The following is a 26,209-nucleotide window of genomic DNA, read 5'->3' on the forward strand; positions in this document are numbered from 1 at the left end:
CTTTGAATGTTGTTATGGCCTATGATGTTTTGGGTTGTGATAGTATGTTATGCACAATGTGCTTTAGCACAAACAACACTTGTTCCATGTTCCGGAATTAGTTATGTTATGTTAAATTAATTTCATATTAGCTTTGTTGCATGTTTTAATTTATCTCTTTTTGGTTTAATTGAACACAATTTTAGCAGAACAAGTGCAGCATCAAGAGTTGAACTCATGTAAAATTAGTGTTTCATTTCATTCCATCTTCATCAAGACATTACATACCATTTAAGAAATTTAAAATTTCATAACATAATCATCATTTGTTGAATATAAACCCCAACAAGCTAAAACCTAAACACACACCAAAAGTAACTACAAAAGCCAGCAGCACCATTGTCATCATCTTCATGGTTTTAACATCACTCTCCAAGGTTGTCATCCTCCAATTTAACTCATAAAAAACTTCTTGTGGAATGGGTGTTACACAAACTGGTTTTTCACATCCATCAGCCCGGCGAAAAAAATTACAATGGATTCCATACTATAGAGTAAAAAACGCAGGTGAATCCAAACTCAAAGTGAAACCATCTTAACATTTTCTTCACAGCCATAACTTTACCTCATAGTTCGGACAACCATAAAATGGTCTATCAGGATTTTCTGCCGTCGTTGAGTACTTAATCACCGTTCGAAGCCCGCAAGTGCAGAAAATGGCGTTCTTACCTCCCCTATTGCGCATTCCTTTATTGCCATAAGGTCTGCCTGCAGAGTTGTTCCTACTTGAGCTACTTTGGCTTCTCTCGCCACCACCCATCATCACTCACGCAGACGAGAAATCAATTTGGGTTTTAGGGCGAAGAAGAGAGGTCGAAGAAGAGAATGAGAGTCGAAGAAGAGAAGGACACAGCATACAGTTCGAAGAAGAGAAGACAATTAGGGTTTTATAATTGAAATGGACTAATTCAGGTATTATTAGGCAAATCCAGATACCAATTTGAATCAAATTCAACCTTGGTACACATCAGCATACAACTAGAATCCCCACATGGCAGTTCACGTTCCACATCAGCAATGTTTAGATGGCACTTCTGCGAAGGACTAACGGAGATGCACGTTTTTTTTATTTTAGGGATTTAGTTGGTCATTTTTAAAAAATCAAAGACTAAATTGAATAACGATTTGAAATTCATGAACCATTTTAAACATTTACTTTATTTTGTCGAGTTCGAGTTTCCATTTTTTACCCGGTGTTATTTTCGAGTCAGATTCGGATTTTGTATTGGGTCACCTGGTCCACCCCAAAGTTACTTTTTACAATAAAATATATATATTTGAGTTAATTAATAATATTACATTATATTTTTATAATTCAATTAATATTTTTTATATTATGTGATATTATTTTTATTTTAAAATAATTTATTTTAATATAAATATGAACTAACATTTGTTAAATTTATTTTTAAAAGTAAAATTTTATTATTTTAATATATAAAATTTATAAATTTGTATATACTAATATTTCATCGAATCTATCCTTTTAGAACGGGTCTAGGTCAACTAAATCCGATCTATGAACACTCCTAAGCAATCCCACTTAGTACTTATACCAATCAAATTGTTGGGTCATTTTGAACATCAAATCGAAATTTAACTCCTCAAATGTATTTGTGTAATTTCCAACCTCTTTCTATTTTAACATGTCATTTACCAAAGGAAAAAATATATATATAAAGAATGAACAATTTCCGGTTTTCAACAATATTGAAGAATCCGCCGAGTCACATAATACAGCATCAGTGAGGTACTACAATTATCCAAATGAAAAACCTATCTACCATTAACCCCACAACCACACACTGACGCTGTAGACTGCACACTAACCATCTACATTATCAATCTATGATTCTACTATACACAATACCCCAATGCAACCGGCAACCCAAAACGGCAAAACCCCGTTCTACATCACCGTATACCATCCGAAAAAGACACGTGTCAGACATTATCCGTACCGTACACAGTACACAGACACATTATTTTCCACTACACGCGCGTGTCCACCACCGTCACGTCACCACCCTCCCACCGCAACGGTGATTAAAAAATGATAATAATAAAAAGTATTAGCGCAGCTTGTTTGATTCCCCGTTTAGAAAAAGCAATTGCACGAAATTATCTTCAACAACTTCAATTTTCTTAAATTAAACGGAAAATCAAACATGCCGTAACAACTAGCTATCGGTGAAAACCGATGACACCGACGAAGAGTGCCGAAACAGATCGTACGGCGCCCAAAGACTATCCAGCGGACACGGTTTCTTGGAATCGATTCTTAGCCATGGCTTCCCTTTTCCACTCCAATGCAGCAAACTCACCGGACCAGGGTGAAGGTCACGGCAAAGCCCTTCAAGATTATCACCGCCGAGGCCGTGCTGGTTCCACCGGTGCTCCACTCTCTCAACGTCGCCGGCGAACACAAGCAAGAACGGCGGCAATGATCCAAGCTCGTAGATCCGGTTTCGTTTCTGAATCCTCATCCAGTTCTCAAGCTTCTCAGTGTATCTTCCATCCCTCCACTTCAGGAGATCTATGACCATAACACCTGTGTTGAAATAACACGCGTCGCGTCCCTTAAACGACGCCGCATAGCTAGGATTCGTCCAAAATCGGCGCGTAAAGTAGTTAGTGAAGTTCGCGTGGCAATACTCTGGTGCTCCAAGCACGTGCGTACCGAGATCGATGTTCCAGAGCTTCGCCACGTCATCGACGACGATTAGGTCGGAGTCGAAGTAAATAATTCGCCGTACAGTGGCCGGAAGGAGGTCGGCAAGGTAGATTCGGGCGTAGTTGAGTGGCTGGTCCAGTGCGCGGCGGATGGAGTATGAGATCTTGCCGCGGACGAGGTTTGAGTCGAAGTAGTAGAGGCGAAACGTAAGCGACGGGAATGTGGCGGCGATAGTTTGTCGAAGCTCCGGACGGCGGTGCGTGGTCGCAATGAAATGGAAGACTATGTTTTCTGGACATGACGCATGTTGGAGGACAGAGAAGACGCCGGCAACGGAGCCGCGGAGGTAGGTCGCATCAAGCGTCATGGCGATGTGAATTACGGCGGGGTTATGGTCGGCGCCAACGGCAGACCACGCGGCGCAACGGCATTCCCTTCCGTTACGGAATGCTTGAGCTTCGCGGAAGGTGGGAATATCACCGGATACTGGGAAATGTGCGGCGGCGGCAACTGTTACAGCTGTAAAGAGGAGAAAGATGAATGTCGGTGGCATCATGATGAAGAGTGAGAGGAAGGCTCATAGTGAAAGAAAAGGGAGTGTGTGTTTTTGAGAAGGTTTAGGGGTATGTTTGGTATTTCATCTTGATTTGGTTGGCGTGGGGTAACATTGGTAGGAAGCCAGGTTGGAAAGACGCGTCTCTACCTTTTTGCTTCGGAATGCGTGCTTTGTTACTGTGACGTGTGATGAGAAGGATTGTGATCTCCTGGTTTGGGGTTCATGCTAAGCAACACGTGATGCCTTGATAATGCGATCTTGAACGTTGGTTTACTCAATTGAGATGGGCTTGGGGTTCATGGTAAGCAACACGTGATGCCATGATAATGCGATCTTGAACGTTGGTTTACTCAATTGAGATGGGCAAACGGCTAAAATTTGATTCTGGTCTCTAGTAATTATGATTGAAGGGGTGTAGAAGATGCGTTTGGGCAAAGTCATGTGGTGCGATTTGTCTGCATGCGATAATCACGAATCACGCATGTATTATCTGAATCTATGTTGTTTAATGTTTAGGGTTTATCTAATTTGTACCTAAAATGGCACATGCTAATATTATTTGAGAAAAGTTTTATTAAAACTATAAATATATTTGTTTAATATTTATTAAAAATTTTAAATTTTTATTAATAATAATTTTATAATGTATTTTTATGATAAATATTAGTTAAATTCTAATGCTTATGTGTTTGAGAATTTAATATATTTTTGACTAATTAATGATAATTAGTTAATTATAGTTATTAATACTAGTATTTTTGTCTGTAATAACATTACGAAAATATTTTTTTTAAATTATATCAATTTTATTTTGATATTATAAATTATAGTATAAAAAATTTATAAAATCAAATTACTTTTATAAAAAGATTATCAGAGACAAAAGTTTTCATCCAATAAGAACATCAAGATTTTCGTAAATTAAAAAGTTAAACAATAAATCTTGTAGGTATTATTTTCATGTGAAAGAGTTTAAGTTTTTTATTAATAATTTATTTTAATATTTATTATCTAAAATTTGAAAGAATATAATATATATATTTTTACATTTGATTAGTATTAAGAATGCATATAATAATAATATATATTTTTATGTGAATAATATTATGGAATTATTTTTTAATTATATTTAATTATAAATTTAATGTATTCCTTATAATTTTATAAATTTATTTGAATTATATTATTTTATAACACTACAAGAAAAACGTTGAATACCGTCGGATTTAGGGTTGGACATTAGCGGCAGGTTTACCAATGTATTTACCGGCAGATTTGGTAATAAATTCGTTGGGTAAAAAAATTACCATCGGATTTGGATTTTCAACGGTAAATTCGCTAGTAATAATTGGAGGAAAAAAAAAAGAAAAATTGGCGTGATTATTACCATCGGATTTATCGTCAGATTTATCCGCTGGTAATCCGAATTAGTGGAACACTGCATTTTGGTCATTTGCAAAGCATTACTGTCGGATTTATCTGCCAATAAATCTAATGGTAATCTTGCCCTAAATTCGAATCGCGAATCGTCTCCCCCTCATTTCTAAACTACTCTCTCACTCTCTTTAACCTTCTCATTTCTCTCTCTCCCCCCACAAATCACCTCCGCCAGCCTCGACTGTAACACCCTACCACACAGAGCTTTACGCTTAAGCCGTAAAATAGAGGTAGTGTGGTATTACGACGTCTAAAATAAAATATATACATAATAATATTAAAAAGGATACAGTATACGAGGAGTCTTGAAAAATGGATAAAGCAAAATCTCAAAATAAAAAGCGCAACGCTCAGGAAACAAGATTACTTGCGTGAGAAGAAACTAAAGTTCAAAAGCATAACTAAACAGAAAGTAGGAAGAGGGTCAAGAATACAAATAACAAGCTCCTAACTCAGCCTGCGAAGCTAAGGTTGGTGATGTGAGCGAAATCATTGGCTTAGAATTTCTTCTCGGTAAAAGAGGAATAACTTCGTTGCAAGTATAGTTCCAAACCGACAAATAACACTCAATCAAAGTTTAGTTTTGGTTGTCACAAGTCCAACCCAATAAAAATAACCGAGAGTATTAGTCCCGAGTCGTTCTCCTTAAGAATTACAATCGAGTGCTCAATTATTGGTTATGAGTTTCACGGGTTGGGTTGATAAAGAAGCGAGAATTTAAATGACAATAAGATAAAGAAAACAACTAAGGAAAGCAATTACTAAAAAGAGGCATTCATGGCAAGGATTGAGAGTCAAGGCTTTCTATTCTAGTCATTAACTATCATACAATAGTTAACAAGAGCTAATCCTATTTCGTCATCTCCAACATCGGAAGAAGGTATAATGTTATATTCACATTGAGAAAAAGTCAAATAGGACTAGTTAATCCCAATCCATAAGTATTGTTAATGGATACAAGACTAACTAATCACTTTAGATCACCAATCTAAATTGGGTATTAATGACTCAAGATTGCCCAATTTCTCTTTCCAAGCCAAGAATGCTCAAAAATTACTTTAAAGCTCAACCAAGCATTTTGTCAAACACTTGGAAGGCATAAAAGAAAAACATGGTAAATTACAAGAAATAATAAATTCTACAACTACCCAATGCAAGAAAATAACAATACTAACTCAATTAAACATCAAAAGAACATAAAACATGAAATTGCCTTAAATGAAAATACAAATCCAACAATAGTGCATGAACATAAAAGGAAAATTAACAAGAAAACTTAAGAGAGCAAAGATGTAGGAACAAGAAATTGTAAGGAAAACTAAATGAAAAAAAAAACAAAACCTTAGTATAAGAGAGTTTGACCTAATTCTACCCTAATTCTAGAGAGAAGAGGGAGCTTTTCTCTCTAGAAAACTACCTAAAGCATGATCCTAAACTAATCTAATTGCTCCCCCTTGTTCTCTCTTGAATTCTGCATCAAATAGCATCAGAAATCGCCCCCAGCCTATTCACTTTAATAAGGTCACGTGACCAACGTCACGCGTGCGCGTCGCGTTGCAAATTTCCTCCTCACACGTATGCGTGGGTGACGCGTGCGCGTGGCCTTGAATCCTCTAAATGCTCATTTCTTCATAAATTCTCCACTTTACATGCTTTTCTCTTCACTTCTTCCATCCAATCCTTACCTTATAAGCCTGAAATCACTCAACAAACATATCAGGGCATCGAGTGGAATCAAAGTGAATTAAATTTAGCAAATTAATGGCATAAAAAGCATGTTTTCAATTATTAAGCACAAATTAGGGAGAATTACAAAACATGCTATTTCATTGAATAAATGTGAGATAAGTTGATAAAATTCCTTAAATTCAACACAAGATAAACCACAAAATTGGGGTTTATCAAACCTCCCCACACTTAAACTAAGTATGTCCTCATGCTAAACTCAAGAAAGAGACAAAGGGTATTAACATTTATTCAATGCAAACTATCTAGATGCACTCTATCTAAATGCAATCTATCTAAATGCATGCAACTACTTGGCCAAAATAAATCAATCCCCAAGAATACATATATGAACATAAGGGATAAAGCAATAATAATCAAATCAAATCCACAATTGAATTGAGTTATTCAAAAGATTTTAACAACTTGCAAGAAAGGAGACGATCATTGGTAAAAACATATAATTGAGCAATCAAACCCTCACCGAATGTGTATCCGCTCCAATCGCTCAAGTGTATAGGGTTCATCCACTCAATCTCTTCTAATCATGCTTTCCAAGATTTGTTTTTCATCTAACAATCAATAATTATTCAATGCATGCATACAATATCATGAGGACTTTTCATAAGGTTGTAACGGGGCTAGGATCAAGGTAAGGATATATATGGTTAAGTGGGCTTAAAATTTAAATCTTTGATTAACTTGAGCTCTCACCTAATACATATAACAACCTATACAATTCTAATACAAACCTAACTACCCATCCTTCACTTTTTCACACACTCATGTATTCTATTTTTTATCACAACCCATATGCATTGATTATTATTACTTTACTTTGGGGCATTTTGTCCCCTTTTTATTACTTTCTTTTTTCTTTATATATATATATATATATATATATATATATATATATTCCTTTTCAAACTAAAATATATACAAGAACATCAATGCATATGGTTTAAACATTTTATGCATGAGTATGTACCCAATTCCCAAAATCTTCAACAAGAATACAAAAACACACTTTTATCTCTACCCAATATTTCCAAACTTCCCACAATTAAATGATGAACACTCTCACTAGCCTAAGCTAATCAAAGATCCAAATTAAGGACATTTATTGTTTTTCACTTAGGAGTAGTGATGTGCTAAAATTAAGAATAAAAGGGGTTTAACATAGGCTCAAAGTTGGCTAACAATGGTAGATAAAAGGGTAAGGCCATTTGGATAAGTGAGCTCAATAAAATGAAGGCCTCAATCATATAAATACATTCATACACAAAATAATGGACATAAAGAATCAAACAAATCAAAGATTACAATCATAGAAAGAGAACAATACACACAAGAATGAAAATAGTGGTTATATGATGTAACCACACAATTGGGCTCAAAACTCATGCTTATATGTTCTTAACCCAAAAACATGTTCCACAATGTATAATTCAAGCAAGTTCCATGTAAACAAAAATTTTTTTACTTAAATCAATTGGGATGTCAATGCCCTACATACGAAAAGTTTTCTTGGAAAATTTTATTATTTTGACTAAGCTTATTATATATATGCAAACTAAGGAAATGCAACTAAAAATTCTAAATGACCTAAAAATGAATCGAAAGTGTTGGAATTAGAAATTTGTCACCCAAAAATGACTAATCGGTCGGACGAACTCCCCACACTTAAAAGTTTGCACCGTCCTCAGTGCATTCAAAGATGAGTAAGGGGGTACAACGACTTTACAGATTGCCACCTTCTGCTGGTGGATCAACCGGTTGCTGCATGTTCTTTCTCCCGCTTCTCTTGTTGCATTTATCATCCTGAGCAATAGGAAACAGGATATAATAAGACAAGTAAATGCACAAACAAGAAAGAATAGATTGTTGGAATGAGGTAAGAATCACTAAAATGAAACAAGTGACTCAGTTTGTGACATTAAGGAGAATAATGTGTGAGTTCTAAATTGCATGCGGTTTAGAACACACATAATGGTATTAAAAGTTATGTCACAAGTACACAAAAGAAAGCATACACTTCACTCATTCTAGTGTACTTGAAATACTTCAAAGAAAACATGTACGCTAAGACAAACAAACAAGTAATAAAGAAGCATAAAAGCATTCAGGCAATAAACGAGCAATTGTGAAATGGATAAGGTATGGACATAGATTGATGTGCAAGGTAACTTTAATGAACAAAATGGAATATGAAACTTACACATCAATCAATGACACACTTTAAATTTTATTTGCAATACCTAATTGACATAAAAGTAGAAGACATTGGTGCTATGGAACTTAGGGAAAGAGAGATAGAAATTAAAATCAATCACATAGCAAGAATGGTTCACAAAGCTTAGAAGGCTATAAAATATGTCACTAGGTAAGCGTACGATCCAATTTCACAATTCCAAAATCTCAATACATGAAATAGGTGACGTAAATAAAGATTAATCATAAACAAGCATCACCTAAAAAAATGCATCGATTAGAAGTAAATTGCCTAGTAATAGATAATGAAATCAAATCACATGGTGGCCAAAACATACAATTTAGAAATCTAAAAACATTCTTGAAGGCAATGTTACAAGTACTTGGTATGCACAAATGTTAAGCATGATCACTTCAAAACCAAGTAACAAATTATAACCTCAACAATTCAACAATGAATATTAACAAAAATGATGCTAAAATAACATCCTATAGTAATCAGCAGCAATTAATACACTACAAGAAAAACACCCATTCAGGTACACTTAAAAAGTGTAGCCAAAAGTAAAAAAAATGATGCCTTAGGCTACGGCTACGCTTTCTAGGCTACGGCTACGCTTTTTATGGTGATTCCTATTCGTCCGTTGCCTATTCTCAAAGGCTACGCTTTTCTGCACCAAGGGCTACGCTTTTGGCATTTGGGAATAGGGTACGCTTTTTAAGTGATGCTGTCCAAGACCAAAGGCTACGCTTTTCAGCTTCTATTTTTGCCAGAATAGGCTACCCTTTTCAACGCTACTGCATCACCTGTAAAGCGTAGGCACATTGTATACCATGGCTACATTTTATAAGTGTAGCCTTAGGTCCCTCATTGTTTTTTTTTTAATTTTCTCTCTCTCTCTCTCTCTCTCTCTCTATATATATATATATATATATATATATATATATATATATAATATTCTAATAATTTTTTGTACAATATAATATTTAATAATATGATTACATATATAATTCTGTATTTTTAATTAAATGAGTTAAATCTTATAAAATAAAAATAAATACACAATTATACTAAATTAAAAAATATTCTAGCAAAGCATAGTAAATACATTCTAAAGATTCACAAGCATTATAATGATATAGTATATTAGTACATAAAACAATAGATCCAACTATCCAATTGAACAATCATTCAACAATAGAAAAAAAATGAAACATGTCTAAAGTCTAAACTACTAATTTTCATGTATCAATGAATATAAAGAGGATTACAAATTAAGTCTAAAATTAAAATAAATAAAAGAAAAGAGAATAAACAAAGACTTTAGTGCCCTTAGTACTAAGTTCCTATCAGTTATGTGTGCCTGAAAATCATTTGAACATACCCCACAAAGAAAGAGGATTTTTTTGTTGGAGCCACTTATGTTACCTGCTAGTGCCTTTACAAAGTGCTGAATAAATTCAGAGTGCCCTTCATAAGTGGCGGTAGTAATGACATTACCATCCACCACTGTTGCTAGTGTCTGGTTCAACCCAATGAGCACCAGAGGCAACCGGTGCTGGTTTAACAGGAGGAAAAGCGGTAAGCTTGTGATATTTAGCTACACCTGCAGCCGCCAGAATCAACTGTCCGAGGCAAATGGAAGCAAGTGCTTTTCCAGAACTAAAAAGCTTGATCACCAGTGCCACAAGAGGATCATGAGCAAGATACTCTGGCGCTCTTCCACCCAGTAACATCACCCTGTCATAGTTTGCAGCATCAATTGAAGTCTGGTGGGAAGATATGCATATAGAAAAATTAGGAATAAGGTAGAAAAACTAAAGCAAAAGTGTCAATGCACATTGGTTATCTCTATAAAGCAATTAAATAAATCAGTGTAGATCAATTAAATAAGTGCCGTATCTGAAATAATGAACACGCCATAAACTAAAGGTACAGTTCTGATCAAGCCCAGAAAAATATAAGTTAATAACAAGAAATTAGCCTTATTAACCAAAGATGGAAGTTCAGAAGAAACAGAATAAAAGTCTGCATATATATCAGCAGGTAGGAATATTCACAAAGATCACAATAAAAGTCTGCATATATATCAAAGCTGCAACTGAACTGAGAGATACCACTTCAAAGTGATTTCAAATTCAGAAGCAATAATATTCACAAAAGAGAAAAGTACACTCATGCCACTCAAAACAAATTGCCGTCAATCAGAAATTCAATATTCTTCCTTTAATCTTCTTTTGAATGATTTTCAATGGTTATAGCCTCCTCAACAAAAAGGATAAAAAAGATCTCCCTTCTCCACAAGTTCAGATCAAATGCAGATTGACTGAATTGTATTCAGAATAATTCTTCCATCAGACAAAGTACCTTGAAGGATGATTTTGTATTGATGAGACAGCAGAAGGGAAGTTACCAACAAATTTTACTCGATCACCTGCAAATTATTTAAGCCTCATGTTAACCTTTAGGTGCTATGCAATATGTACAATAGGAAGTAAATTTGGAGATAGTTGCTCAATTTTTAACAACAAAATAGCACACCTGTTTTAATAGTAGTGCCTTTTGATGAAGCAGTAGAAACCTCCTGCTTCAGCATAGCCTGAGAACTTATTGTGGATCCACCCACAATTTCAGCATCAACACTAGAAGCTGGTTTACTATGTTTTAAAGAAGCAGCATGTGTACTTCTCTTGGCCAACACAGATGGTCGTTCAGGCTTTGAACTTTCTTTAGCAGAATCAACTTCCTTTGATGGAGTTCCCTGAAATATCAATCACATAACAAAAACTATTATTATTCTGTTTATATTAACAGTGATTTAAGAAGAAATCATCTCAACAATACAAACAGATAATAAGAAGTAGCAAAAGAATATCTAAGAAAACGTACACCAGGTAGTGAAAGGGAATCCACAATTAGTAGCCTTGCACCAAAATGCTTTGCAAGTGCCTTGGCAAGAGTCTCCTGATATATATCCGAACCTACACAGGAATCGCTTAATGAGAGCACTTCTTGATTACAGAAAGGGGAAAACAAAGCATTAACAAGAATGAAGGAACTACCTGCAACTAAATAGAATAAGGCTAATAAGGCTAATTTCTTGTTTGGTTACTACTTCAACTGAGATAAAATCTGAATTTGAATTATATATCAGCAGAAAAACCACAAGAGAAGGACAGGTTAGAAAAGTCTATACTTGTTAACAATAATTTAGAAACAAGTTAATCAGATTTATATTTTGTAACTCATTAACATAGAGATATCTAACTGATTTGGATATCTAACAATAATATAGGATGAAATAATCACAAACAGCACAATATAATCACAATTAAGTCACAAAAGCACAAAGAACAACAGCACAGCAGCATATTTACAATTAATAATCACAAACAGCAGTAAGAGCTAATCAACAATCAATTAATCATTGAATGAAAAATTGAAAAATAAATCATTCAAGAATAATTCAAAGATCAATAACCCTTAGGAACAGAGCAAAAAACCGAACAATGTCATTACACTATTACAGTGAGCCACGAACAGAGCATGGACCTTCGAAGACGGCGAGCTGGCGACAAACACGATGAAGGACGACGCCGAAGAACTGCGAAACAGGACAAGAAAGCAAACATTAGCGAACGAGGGATTGAGGGACCTTGAGAACGACGAACCTAGTGGCGATCTTGAGCGCGACGAGCGACGACGGTGAGATTGATGGCGGCGTGGTGGAGGCTAGGGTTTTCACAACCTTACAAGGAAGAGCTGCGAGATGGATGAACGGCGGCAGAGCACGACTAAGAACGATGAGCAGACGAGTGAGACGGTGACAGTGGTGCACGATGAAGGAGGGCACAATGACGGGGAGATTGAAGAAGCGGCTAGGGTTTTGTTATTTGGTGCTCTGGTAGGAAAGAAGGAATGACGAAGATACAGTGCAGGGCTTCGATGATGAGAAGAAATAAAAGGAAACAAAAAAAATTCACTAAGTGTCCTATACATGTGTATTTGGCATTTTTACATTAGGCAGCGTTTTTAAAGCCTACCCAAAACTTAACAAATATGCTACTCTTTAAAAGCGTTTCTTTTGGTATGAAAATTGTATTTATAGATATTAACATAAGGCTACGCTTTATAAGTGATTTCTATAATACCTAAGGCAACGCTTTTTAAATGATGCCGCATTTGTGTATTCTTTTCTCTTATAAAAAGGCAACACAGAGAAAAGCGTAGCCTATTCTATGAATAGGCTACGCTTTTCAAATGTAGCTTAAAAAAAGTGTGGCTGAATGGGTATTTTTCTTGTAGTGATAGCAAATAAATCAATCATCCAACACTTATCACTTAAAACAAAAATTAAGCTAACTAACTAACTAACTAACTAACTACTAACAACTAAAAAACTAAGGAAAATAATGGTAGATGGTGAATGATGGTGATGGATGATTGAAAGAAGAGAAGAAAAGAAATATGTGAGACAGGACAGGGGGTCACGCGTACGCGTGCATGCCAGAAATAGGGTGCGACGCCTATGCATGGGTCACGCGTAGGTGTGAGAGGAGAAAAAAGGGTATGAGGCGCACGCATCGTCGACGCACATGCGTGATGGGAGAGAAAAGAAGACGACGCATACGCGTACGCGCGGGGCAAAATTGTGCTAAACGCACAATTTCAACACCCTTTTAGCACAAGTCTCTGGTTTTTGTACTGCACCTGGAAATTTTTGGGGGTCACACGTACGCTTGGCTGAAGCGTACGCGTGGGAGGTTGGAAACTTGGGGTCACGCGTACGCATGGGTCATGCGTACGCGTGGTTGGGTGCTCTGTTTTTCAAAATTTTCCAAGTTCTAGCACCAAACCAAGTATTCCAAACATCCAAACAGCTACAAAAACACCATCAAACCTTATTTAACATACTAGACTCCCAAATAAACTCAACAAACTAAACTAAACATGAAATTAAACTAATTTACCAATATGTACAAAAGAGAAAAATGAAAAGAGTTTACCATGGTGGGGTGTCTCCCACCTAGCACTTTTATTTATTGTCCTTAAGTTGGACTTATGGGGAGCTCTAATCAAGGTGGCTTGTTCTTGAATTCATCCTTGAACTTCCACCAATGCTTGGTTTTCCAAAATGCTTCAAGATTCTCAATTAATTGCACCAAGCCTTGATGGAGTCCTTCACAAGCTCGGAGCTCCCAAAATTGATCCACATCTTGTAATTCGGGATCCCAAACCTTGTTTTCACACCCGTCTTCAAGTTGATCATCATAATTCCATCCGGGTGGTTTACCCTTGGAATTTTCATTTAGGCACCAAACTACCCTCCTAGACCCATTCAATTTAGCATGCCTCCACCCTTTGCATTTAATCCTCGAAGCCTCAACCATAATGAGCCTAAATTTACAACGCCAACCATTAAACATCCTTCTCTTACGCTTCATTCTATAAAGCACCCTAAGTTGGCCATCCGTTTCAAACAAACCAAATTCAAGTGGGATGATAAAGCTAAGGGATATAAGTTTTACCCACACAAATGAAGGATTGGATGGCGGCCTAGGTTGAGAAGTTTTCAATGATCTTGATAAAGCAATTTTCACTCCCGTCCATCCTCTTTGAAGGGCTTTCACCACTTGACAAGATGCTTCAAGCTCTACCTCTTGCCAAGTTTCCTCAAGTTCAAATGCTTCCTCATCAAATTTCTTCTAGCTCTTTCCCGTCACTCAAATCATACCTTTGGGGTTGAGTGAAATCTACCTCAACATCCACTTCAAATTCAATGGGGAAGGATTCATCAAGCTCAAAAGGATCATATGTTGATGCGGAATCATCATAGATAGGAGGACTTGTGCTTGTACCATTTCTTCCAATTCTTCAATCACAATATGTCTTGGAGGTTGTGCACTATCCTCCTTAACATCACCTTCAAACTCCATGGAAGAAGGCTCTACAACTTTAGAGTCCTCTTTGCATTCAACATCTCCTAAATATTCAACCACTTCTTTCAGTTCAATTGTCTAAACTTCCTCCTCTTCTCGTAATTCTTGCTTCAACTCCTCTTTTTCACCTTGAAGCTTTAAATTCACTCCCTCACTATGCTCTTTGGTTGAGCCTCCATATTCGTCAATGGGAGCGTCTTGATTGCATGAGCTTAGGTGGGAGGCCATGCAGTTAACGGCTTCTGCCAAGGTAGCAACCATGATTTCTATCTTCTTTAGCTCCTTTTGCTCCTCTTCTTGCTTTTGGATATAAGAGTTGATGTCTCTTTGTTGTTTTAGCATGAAGGTATGGAGAGCTTTATCCATTGGAAGAGGTGGCGGAAGAGAGGATTCATTATTTGGGAGAAAGGTATTGTAGTTGGAGGGTGGTTTATATTGGTGAAAGTCTTGAGGTGGTGTATAAGGAAATGGTGGTTCTTGGGAGTATTGGTGTTGGAATGGTGGTGGCTCTAGGTATGGTTCATATGGTTGTTGGTATGGTATACATGAGATAGGATCGTATGGAAGTGAATGGTGGAATGGGCCTTGTGAGTATGGTTGTTGATGAGCGGATATTTTATACGCTTTTTGACATCATTTTCATATAGTTTTAGCATATTTTGTTTAAGTTTTATTATGTTTTCATAGGTTTTGATGTAAAATTCATATTTTTGGATTCTACTATGAGTTGTTGTGTTTTATGGTGATTTTAGGTATTTTCTTGCTGAAATCTGAGAGTTTTGACAAAGTTCGATTCAGAGGCAAGGAAAGCGTAGCAGATGCTACCAGGATCTGACCTCCTTGCATTCAAGCAAGCATTTCTGGAGCTACAGATATCCAAATGGGGCGTTCTCAAGGTTATGGAAAGCTAACATCCAGGGCTTTTCCAAAATATATAATAGTCTATACTTGTCTTTGGAGATGATGGCCCAAAACTGGCGCTCAACGCCAGCCATCTACCCCCTTCCTGGCGTTGGATGCCCAAAAGGGAGCAGCTGGCGTCCATCGCCCAAAGGGGAGTCCAAAGGGGGCGTTCAACACCCAAGAGCCCTACTAGCACGTGGAGACACCCTTAGCTCAGCCCAAACACTCACCAAGTGGGCCCCGGAAGTGGATTTTCGCACTACAAGCCTAAGCCTATCATATTTCTGTAATCCTTAGTTATTATATTAGTATATATAGGAAAAGATCACCCTTGTTTTAGGATCTTCGACCACCATAGAACATTATTTCATATTTTCAAGTTTCATTGTACAGTATGAGCCACTAAATCTCCTAGGTTAAGGTTAGAAGCTCTGATAAACCCCTATTTTATGATTCATCTTGTGCTCAAATTGAGTGTTTTTATCAATTCTTCACCCACTTATTCATATGAATTGCATGGTTTTATTTTCCCTTCCTTATTTTATGATATATGTGAAAACATATTTCCTATGCTTTAAAAATATTAATTTTAATTATCCTTTATTACCATTCGATGTCGTGATATGTGTGTTAAGTATTTTCAGGCTACATAGGGCAGGAATGGCTTAGAAGACAGAAAGGAAACATACAAAATTGGAAGGAAAGCACAAAAATGGAGTTTTAAAGAGAAAGGCAGCGACGCGTACGCATGGACGACGCGGATGCGCGCCTAGCTCAAAATGAAAGCGACGCATACGCATGGATGACGCAGACGCGTGCCTTGAGCAGAACGCAGATGACGCGTACACGTGACTGACGCGTACGTGTGACAAGGAAAAACTCCAAATGACGCGACCGCATGACCCACGCGAACGCGTGACAGACGCCATGTGCAGAAAATTGCAGAAGTCGCCCCCAGCGATTTCTGGGCCCTTTTTCGGCCAAAATCCAAGCCAGAAACACAGAATATAAGCCAGAGAATGGAGGAATCAAAAGAGAGGGAATCGACAACATTCATTATTCATAACTTTAGGTTTTAGATGTAGCTTTTAGAGAGAGAGGCTCTCTCCTCTCTCTTAGATTTTTAGGATTAGGATTCCTTTTAGCTTATGGTTATTTCTTCAATCCAGGTTCAATGTTCCCAACTTTAATTTTATGTTCTCTTTTACTTTTAGATACTCTAATGATTTTATTTGCTAATTACTTATGTTGCCAAATTGGCTTATGAATCTTTCCATGTTAGATTTGAATATTCTATTTAATATAATTTGAGGTATTTCAGATTTATGATTGTTTTACTCTATTTATAATGCTTTCAATTTAAGTTAAGATTTATTCCCTTTTTGCTTTGGTTAAGTAATTGGTAACACTTGAGTTATCAGACTCATCCGTTGATTGAAAATTGGAAATCGCTGATTGATTTGGATCGCTTTAAAGCTAGTCTTTCCACAAGAGTTGACTAGGACTTGAGGATCAAATTGATTGGTCCACTTGACTTTCCTTTATTTAGTAAGGGTTAACTAAGTGGGAGCAATAACAATTCTCATCACACCTGATAAGGATAACTAGGATGAGATTTCCAGTTCTTATACCTTGCAAGAGATTTTTATAATTATTAATTTATTTTTCTTGTCATTTAAATTACTTGTTCCTTATTTCAAAAACTCAAAAATATACAAATTTCCATAACCAATAATAAATCATACTTCCCTGCAATTCCTTGAGAGACGACCCGAGGTTTAAATACTTTGGTTATAAATTTTATTGGGTTTTGTTACTTGTGACAACCAAACTTTTGTACGAAAGGAATTCTTGTCGGTCTAGAAGCTATACTTACAACGGGAATTTATTTGTGAAAATTCTAGATCGTGCGAGAGTTTCGTTCATCAAAATGGCACCGTTGCCAGGGAGTTGCAAACGTGTGCCTTATTATTGATTATTGTAAATATTTTATTTTGCTTGTTTAATTGCTTTTATTTTTGTTTTTAATTTTTATTAATTACTATGAGTTCTCACCCCCGTCGCTTTGAGTTTGGTTCCAATGTTGTTGCAAGGAATGGAAATTATAATAGGAACATGCATCATGGTCAAAACAATCAGAGATGGACAGAGCCACGAGGATCTGATCAACCCTTTAGACAACAACACCTTCCAAAGTATCATGGACGACGACCATTCCACAATGCATGTCGAGACAATAGTATTGGTGGACCCTTTCGTGACAACCAACACCCACCAAATTACTACAGTCAAGAGCCATTCCGAGGTGTATACCAAGATGATAGATATGGTGGACTCCTTGTAGTTACCAACAAGCCCCATCATACGCCTACAAGCCACCTCATCAACATAGCTATGAACCACCACACTCACAAGCCACCTACCAACACTCACCTCCATATGACCCTAACCCATATTCACCCCAGTTCCAATCCAATTACTCCCAAGAACCACCACTTCTCTATGCACTATGTCCATATCCATCGACTCAAGAATCACGGGAGCGTCTCAAGGAAACAGTGAAAAAATTTCATGCAACCCTTCACCAACTGGATCAAGCAATCAATCGATTACCTTCCCGACGTTCGAACACTCAAGGAACCCCCATGGCTTCATGTGAACAATCTAATGAAGAATGTAGCATGAAGGAGATACTAGAAACTCCAATGGACAGTAAGGAGCATGACTTTGTACTGGAACAAGTGGAGAAAGTTGAAATTATCGAAGAAGAAGAATTGGTTGAAGACTTAGGTGATGCTGAACCTCCATGGGAATCCAGAATTGTGGAGAATTTCGCCAAGGAATTCGCAATTGATGCTAAGGAGGATAGTGCACAGCCCCCAAAGCAGGTATCTTATGAAAAATTGGATGGAACAACTCAAGAAGCGAGTTTCTTTGATAATGATAATCACGAGTCAAGTTCTCCTAGTAATGAACTTGCATCCGCAAGTGAATTCTTTGAGACTGAAAAATCTTCCCCAAGTGAATACGAAGATGATGCGGAGGTAGAATTCTCTCAACCTCCAAATTATGACTTGAGTGATGAGGAGGATATCGAAGACTTTGATCAAGACGTGGTTACAGTTGAAGAAGTTTGCAAGAAAGTGGAAGAATTCACAGAAGAATACAAGGGAGTAGAGCTTGCAAAACCCCTGGAAACACCTTTTCCAAGGCCATTATCATCCAATACAAACTTCAAGTGGGTAAAATCCTTAGCCTTTATCTTTACATTTCCACTTGAATATGGTTTGTTTAAAACAGATGGCCAGCTTAGAGCTCTTTGCGGCTTTAAGAGTAAAAGAGAAATGGTTCGCACTCAGAGCTGGTATGCAAGATTCCATGAAGTTCCACACTTTAATTTGAGGTACAAGGATTGGCTTCGAGTTTAATTGCATGGGTCTCGGAAGATGTTTGGTCATCTTAGTGAGAATTCAAATCCCATACCGCCCGGCTAGAAAAATGTAGATCAAGACAAAGATGGTTACAAAAGTAATGTTTAGGATCCTGGAATCTATTCTGACATCTAGCACCCCGGGAGCCTGAAAACCTGTTTGAACTTACTCAAGGGTTTTACGTGCCTTGTTTGGGACCCCGGAGGCTGTTGGCATTCCAAACAGTGGTGGAGATTTTTGGATGAATTCAAGCACAAGCCACCATAACAGGGAGCTCAGCAAATGTCCAACTTAAGGACTTTAACCAAAAGTGCTAGGTGGGAGACAACCCACTATGGTATGATCATTTCTTTTTCACTTTTAATTTTATTTCGTTTTGTTTGTTTTTAAGTTTTATATTATTCTATTTTATTGAACCTGAAATTATTCGTAACATTCATATCGGCATTGCATTTTGCATCCTGCATAAAAAAAGAAAAAGAAGAGAGCACCCCACGCGTGTGCATGGGCCACGCATGGGCGTCGATTGCAAATCGACGTAACAATCCAACGCCCAAAAAGTTGGGCTGGAATCGTGCGGCTGTTGTGCGTTACGCACAAATTGATCTACTCGAACGCGTCAACGACGCGGTCGCGTCACTTTCACTTCACACACACCACGCGAAAGCGTGGGTGATGCGTACGCGTCGCATGAATATTATTGCCCCCTAAAAGGAAACAGAGAGTTGCGCCAAAACGACGCTGGAATTGTGCGTTTAGCATAATTCTGAGCGACGCGTATGCGTGCCCCACGCGTACGCGTCATTTTCATTACCCCTCAATGACGCGATCGCGTCAATGACGCGTTCGCGTCATTTCCCTTTTTGTCTCAATCACGCGATCGCGTGACCCACGCATTCACGTGGATTTGAATCCACTAACCCAACCCACGCGAAACCCTAACCCATTTCGCGTCACTTTCCCCCCAATCCCCCTCTGCACTCTCTCTTCTCCTCTTTCCAACCACCACCTTACCACCGCTCCACCCTCACCGAGCCGCAACGACCATCGCCGACCAGGACTGCCACCTCACCATCGCCAAAACCCCCTCCCTCCTCTTCTTCTCCCCTTCTTCCTCCCCCACTACTCTTCCCCCTCCACGACCCCTGCCCCGTCACCGAGCCGCCCAGCACCGTCGCTACCTCCCAGGACCTCCGGCCGACCACCAACCCCCATCACACTCACCCTCCTCGTCCCTTTCCTCTTCTTCTCCTAACCCTCCCCTATAACCCCCTTTCACCCCAAACCACCACACCGCCACCCTTCCCTGCCACCGAACCGCCGCCGTGACCGCCTCCCAGCACCACTGCGTCACCACCACCGCCATCTCTTTAATTCCATATTCCATACCTCTGCAAACCAGGTTCCGCCAAACGCCGATTCCGTTCCTAGTTTTTAGTTAATTCCGTAAATTTTTTTTCATATTATGTTCGAATTAGGATAGTTAGATATGCATGATCGTAGTGGATTTTAGGTGGTTAGGTAGCTAGGATGTGGTTAGTGGATTTAGGCCTGATAATTGCACCGTTCTTGTTAATTGTTTTATCTATTTCGCAATTTTGAATATGCTGTGATGATGATGTTGTTCATATGCTGCTCTTTACTATTCTTTGATGCAGATTGAGTTTGTTTATTCTGAATTCATGTGAATTACTATTTGTTACTCTTTCTTGCACTACCTTATTATCATATGAACTGTTTTTGCTGTTATTTATTACCTGGGAATATCCAATTTTTAGACGAAATGCTGCCCAAATTTTTTTCAGCATATTATTTCACTCAACTACCATTCATGAATTAGTTTTGGAAATTTCTAATTTTTCATTAAATGGTTTCAACCAAAACAATTCATGAATGCACAGGCTAGCTTTCTTATTCTTTCTAATTCCCTTATTCATTAAACAACATTATTGATGATTTCACTTTAATTTTGCATTTCTTTTCTATGATTAATCATCAATAATTTGTAATATTTACTTGAATTTGAGTTACTTGTTTTCAAATTTGTGCAATTTTAGTTAATTGGGAACCAAAACTCCATGCCACTTACTTTAACTTCATTTTTAACTCTTAACTACTTTAACTTTCTAACTTTTCTATTAGCTTTCAACTAACCACTTTCAAACCACTTCAAGGCATGATTACTATTTTTTTTGATTAACAAGAATTTCGCATATAATAAATTTTGGATTGTGATTTTCATTTCACTTAAATACAATTCAAAATTTTACATCTTTTTAACTCAATTCATGCTTATATTGCTACTTTATGCCTCTTTTGCCACTCTATGCCTAAATTGATAAATTCCTATTTGCTTACCTATTTTCCTGCATTAGTTCTTAAACTGGATCCTGAAATTTCTGCTTTTCAGGATGTCTGACCCTAAAAGAAAAGAAAAGGGCAAAGCAACCACTGGCAAAAGGAAAAGAGGAGAATCCTCTACCTCTATTTTGGATATCCTCCATGACGATTCCTGGCGGGAAAAGAACTTTACCCCGCAGGAAAAAGGCTGATCAGCTAATGCCTGCCACAGACCCTGTCAAGTTTGCCAACAGATACTGTGAGCTAAAGTATCAAGTTTTTGCAACTTCTAGGAACCTATACCTGGAAAGGACCCTCAAAATTCCAGAAGAACTCAAATAATACACTTAAGAACAAATTAAACAGAGAGGCTGGTTCTTCTTGGAAAGAAACTTGACTGAAGTCAACTCATCCTAGGTCAGAAAATTCTACTGTAACTACTTCAAAACGTCCCTGGATACAGTACAGCTTTGAGGAAAGCAAATTCTGATTACTGAGGAAGCCATTGAAGAAATCCTCCAACTTAGCCTAAGTCAGATTAGCTAGACGGTTACCAAAAGGCTGAGGAGGATATGAGATTCATGAGATTTGACTGGGACGCAGTCAAGAGGACTATAGCTCTTGATCCTACTGTCCCATGGGTCATGAGCAAGTCTACAGTGGCCCCAAAGGGAATTAAGCTCATTTATCTTAATGATGAGGCTCGGCTTTGGCAGCAGATTCAGAGTAACTCCGTGATGCTGAGCACTCATGAGACGGAGGTGCCAGCTACCATGATCACCCTCATCTGGTGTGTGATGGAGGGAAAAGACTTATATCTTCCCCGCTTTATCTGGTATTACATGGCCAGAGTCCATGTCAGAGGCACCCTCCCTTTTCCATATTTGATAACTCAGTTGGGCCGCCGAGATGAGGTGCCCTGGGAGCTAGCAGATGAGAAGCCAACCGCCACCGACTGCAAGAAGATCATCTATCATAGCAGGAAGTTCCAGGCCTTGGGTTACCGACCTCCTTTTCTCACTGACTCTGCTGAGGCAGCCACATCTTCTGCTGCTCCTTCAGCACCTACTGCCCCAGCCACCACTACTGCACCCTCACCTGCCTCAGAGCCCATCTACCACCTCGTGCATCGCCTATTTGACCGGTTAGACCAGATGGAACACCGCAACCAGCGGCGATATGAGAGATCTGAGCGTCGCAGCAAGCGACTCTATGAGCATTTAAAGTTGATGATCTGATCTGGCCACCATGACATTCCCTCCGAGCCTGACACCCCTTCTGAGCCATCTGAGGAGGAGGCGGACGATCACGAGAAGGAGGCACGTGCAGAGGCTAAGCAGGCAGGACCTGAGCAGACTGCACCACATCATGAGGAGCCCCATCAGATACAGCCGGCTGATCCAGAGATTCCTCTACGGACAGAGCCTCCGCTTCAGCAGGCAGATCCTCCGACACTCATAGAGACTGCAGACCCTCAGGCCACCACCGAGACACCAGCAGCACATCCTTCCGGAGATGCCACTTCTTCACACACACAGTTTGATAGAGCATCGAGGACGATGCTATTATTTTAGTGTGGGGAGGTCGCCATCTCCGACGAACTTTATTTTGGTGAACCACTTTCAGACTCTCTTTTATCCTATTTTTATTTTTTTTCTGTATTTTTATTTTTATTTTTATTTTATCTTATCTTATTTATCTTTTAGTACTTGCACATTTTTCTTTTGCTGTATTTTTACTTTATTTCTGTATTTTTCACTTTGGTGTATATATATATATATATATCTTAGATATTTAGTTTAGTTTGCACTTTTAGCTTATTAAGTTGTGATATAGAAAATATAGATTAATTAGCTTAGTTTACCCTTTTAGCATAAGATAATTTTGTTTAATTAAAAATAAAAGAGTAAACTAGAAACTTTTAGTTTAACATAATCACAACAATCCACACACTATATATATATATATAGCAATAAATGTTGGTTAATTGACAACATTTTTCAAGGAAAATACTTATTTTATAAAAAGCCATTCTAAGATTCACATTGAGTTGAGTGAAAACTCTTGATTTCTACTTGCATGACATACATAACTGATATATGGTTTTTGAGCTAAAGAACACACAACCTGTGAGTTTTTGAGCTTAATTGTATGGTTACATTCAACCATAAATTTCATTCCTGTGTGTTTCGCACTTCTTTTCTATGCTTGTAATCTTAACTTTGTTTCAATCTATATGTCCAATATAGAATGTAGATACATACATGCATGTGATTGAGGCCATTGCTTGTTTTGCTCACTTATCCCAAATAAGCCTACCTCCTACATCACCCTTGTTAGCCTCCTTGAGCCTTTTAATCCCCTTTTATTCTATAACCACATCACTAGCCTTAAGCAGAAAAATAAATTAAAATTCCCAAGTTGAATCCTTGGTTAGCTTAAGATAGAGATTGTGTATCCACTAAGTGTGGGGAAACGTGGGAACATGGGTTGATAGGAAAGGATTAAATTAGTAAAATAATCATAAATTTGGGAGTATGCTCATGTGAAACCAATTTAAATTAAAATACCATGTGCATTGATATATGTTGTGTTTATGTTAAAAAAAATCCTTTTTAATCATATAAATAAATAAGGGGACAAAATTACCCCAATAATAAGTTTATTGAAGAAATCAATGCACATGAGGTAAAATCAAAATAAAGTTGGTACATGAGTATGTAATAAGAAAGTGAAAAATTGGGAAGACCAGGATAATTTTAAATTTTTATAGAGAATGTATATGTTAGGTGAGATCTTAGACTAATCAGGGATTCAATTTATAGCTCACTTAGCCTTATATATATCCTCACCTTTACCTTGGCCCCATTACAACCTTCAAAAAGACCTCATGATGTTTGTATGTATACATTATATATTTGTTGATTGGTTAGATGAAGAACAAAGTTTTAGAAAGCATGAATAGAAAAGAATAGAGTGATTAACCCCAAACACTGAGTGATTAGAGAGTAAACACAAAAATCCAGTGAGGGTTCAATAGCTCATCTCCATATATCCCTATTTAATTATTAATTGTCTTGCAAGTTTGTGAATTCCTTTAACTCAACTCAATTGTGAAAGTGCTTTAACATGATTTAGGTTTGGCTATGCATATATGATTCCTTGAAAATTTAAATCAAATTAACCACATGTAAGCTCTATATATATAGGTGGATAGTAATTAGAATTGCATGATTCATTTAGGTAGCTTGCATTTAGAATAGATTGCATTGCATAAGATTCCACCATTCTACCTTCACTTTTTTTTCTCTTGGATTTAGCATGAGGACATGCTTGATACGCGGAAAACTTGTCTCGCAACAAATTTCCTTCGGCAAGTGTACCGAATTCGTCGTCAAGTAAAAACTCACAATAGAGTGAGGTCGAATCCCACAGAGATTGATTGATCAAGCAACTTTAATTAAAGGAATGTTCTAGTTGAGCGAACCAGAATTTGAGTTGGGAATTGCAGAAAATTAAATGGCGGAAAAGTAAATAGTGGAAACAATAAATGCTGGAAATAAAGAGCTGAATGTAAATGGCAGAAAGTAAATTGCAGAATCTTAAATGGGGATGGGGCAATTATAAAAGTAAATGGCAGAAATTAAAGAGAATGGGTAAGATCAGAAATGGGGAGTTCATTGGGCTCAGGAGATGTTGCATTCTCCGGATCAAGTTTATTTTCATCTCTTCCTCAATCAATGCATTCATTGATCTCCTTGGCAATCTTAAGTGATCGAATTACAATTCCTTGTAATTCAATCTCTCAAATCTTGATCAATAGCCAATTCCTTGGTCAATTGCTCATGAGAAGAGATGAAGTATGGTCACTGATTATACCACATGCATTTCCCAAATCAAGTGTTGAAAGGATTATAGTCACATATCCATCCACACCCAATTTGGTCCAGCATGAGAAAACATTTCTAGCATGATCCCTTCATTCCTCTTTCAAGGTTCAGAAGAGATCCAAGTATGAATAGCTTCTTTTCCAAGATAACTACCCAATTGGATGAAGATCAAAAGCTTTCTAGTAAAATCAAGAGAAAAGATAGAAGAAGGAGAATGAAAACTAAAATTGATCCATCAAATTACAACAGAGCTCCCTAACCCAATGAAAGGGGTTTAGTTGTTCATAGCTCTGGAAAATGAAAGCAAAGATGGAGAATACATGCTGAAAGTAAACTAGAAGTGCAGAGAAAGTAAAATACAGAGAGTAATTCTAGGCCAAAGGCTCCCTAAAGTTTCCAGCTCTCCAAACTAATTCAAAGCTACTCCTATATATACTACTCTTCTGATCTTCTAGTTGGCTCTTCAAGTCTTGGGTATGGGCCTTTGGATCTTGAGTTTGAAGCAGTTATCTTCATCATTGGGCTTAGCTTTGCTTGCAGAGAGAAATTGTGAAGTAGGCAGGGACTTTTAGCTCAGGACGTTAGTGGTGTTAACGTTAAGTGAAAGTGTGGGTTCGAGAACGTTAGTAACAATTACCTTTTTCACTAACGTTGCTCACCCAAGTATGAGCCACGTTAACCTCAACGTTAGTGGCACAAACGTTACCACTAACGTTGCCTCTTTGTCCTTCGCACACGTTATTGGGACTTACCTTTCCCAATAACGTTGATAGGCCTCCCTCTTCCCTACGTTAGAGTCCACGTTAACTTAGTTAACGTGGCTCTTAACGTAAGCTCGCCAATCCTTCGAGAACGTTAGTGACACTTACCTTTGTCACTAACGTTCCAATATGCCCCTCTTTCTCACACTAGAGTCCACGTTAACTAAGTTAACGTGGCTTCTAACGTAGTCATGCTAGCCATCTCCAACGTTAGTGACAAAGGTGAGTGTCACTAACGTTGGCTCATTACCTCTTTATCCACGTTAGCTTCCAAGTTAACTAAGTTAACGTGGGAGTTAACG

At 37.7% G+C, this 26,209-nt stretch overlaps 1 protein-coding gene and 1 long non-coding RNA gene across 2 annotated transcripts; both read right to left on the bottom strand.

The window, feature by feature from the left end:
* Positions 1-1,691: 1,691 nt before the first annotated feature.
* LOC112750531 (probable galacturonosyltransferase-like 3) lies at positions 1,692-4,346 on the bottom strand. The gene has a single exon (XM_025799298.3). The coding sequence runs from the start codon at positions 3,267-3,269 to the stop codon at positions 2,220-2,222; it is 1,050 nt and encodes a 349-aa protein (XP_025655083.1). The 5' UTR covers positions 3,270-4,346; the 3' UTR covers positions 1,692-2,219.
* Positions 4,347-10,299: 5,953 nt separating this feature from the next.
* On the bottom strand, positions 10,300-11,726 carry LOC112748766 (uncharacterized). Its single transcript, XR_011873028.1, has 5 exons — positions 11,706-11,726; positions 11,533-11,624; positions 11,185-11,404; positions 11,011-11,077; positions 10,300-10,412 (listed from the first exon to the last, which is right to left on the bottom strand). It is a non-coding gene; the product is annotated as an uncharacterized lncRNA (long non-coding RNA).
* Positions 11,727-26,209: the final 14,483 nt, after the last annotated feature.

This window comes from Arachis hypogaea, chromosome 15 (assembly GCF_003086295.3).
Source record: "Arachis hypogaea cultivar Tifrunner chromosome 15, arahy.Tifrunner.gnm2.J5K5, whole genome shotgun sequence".
Taxonomy (NCBI): Eukaryota; Viridiplantae; Streptophyta; class Magnoliopsida; order Fabales; family Fabaceae; genus Arachis; species Arachis hypogaea.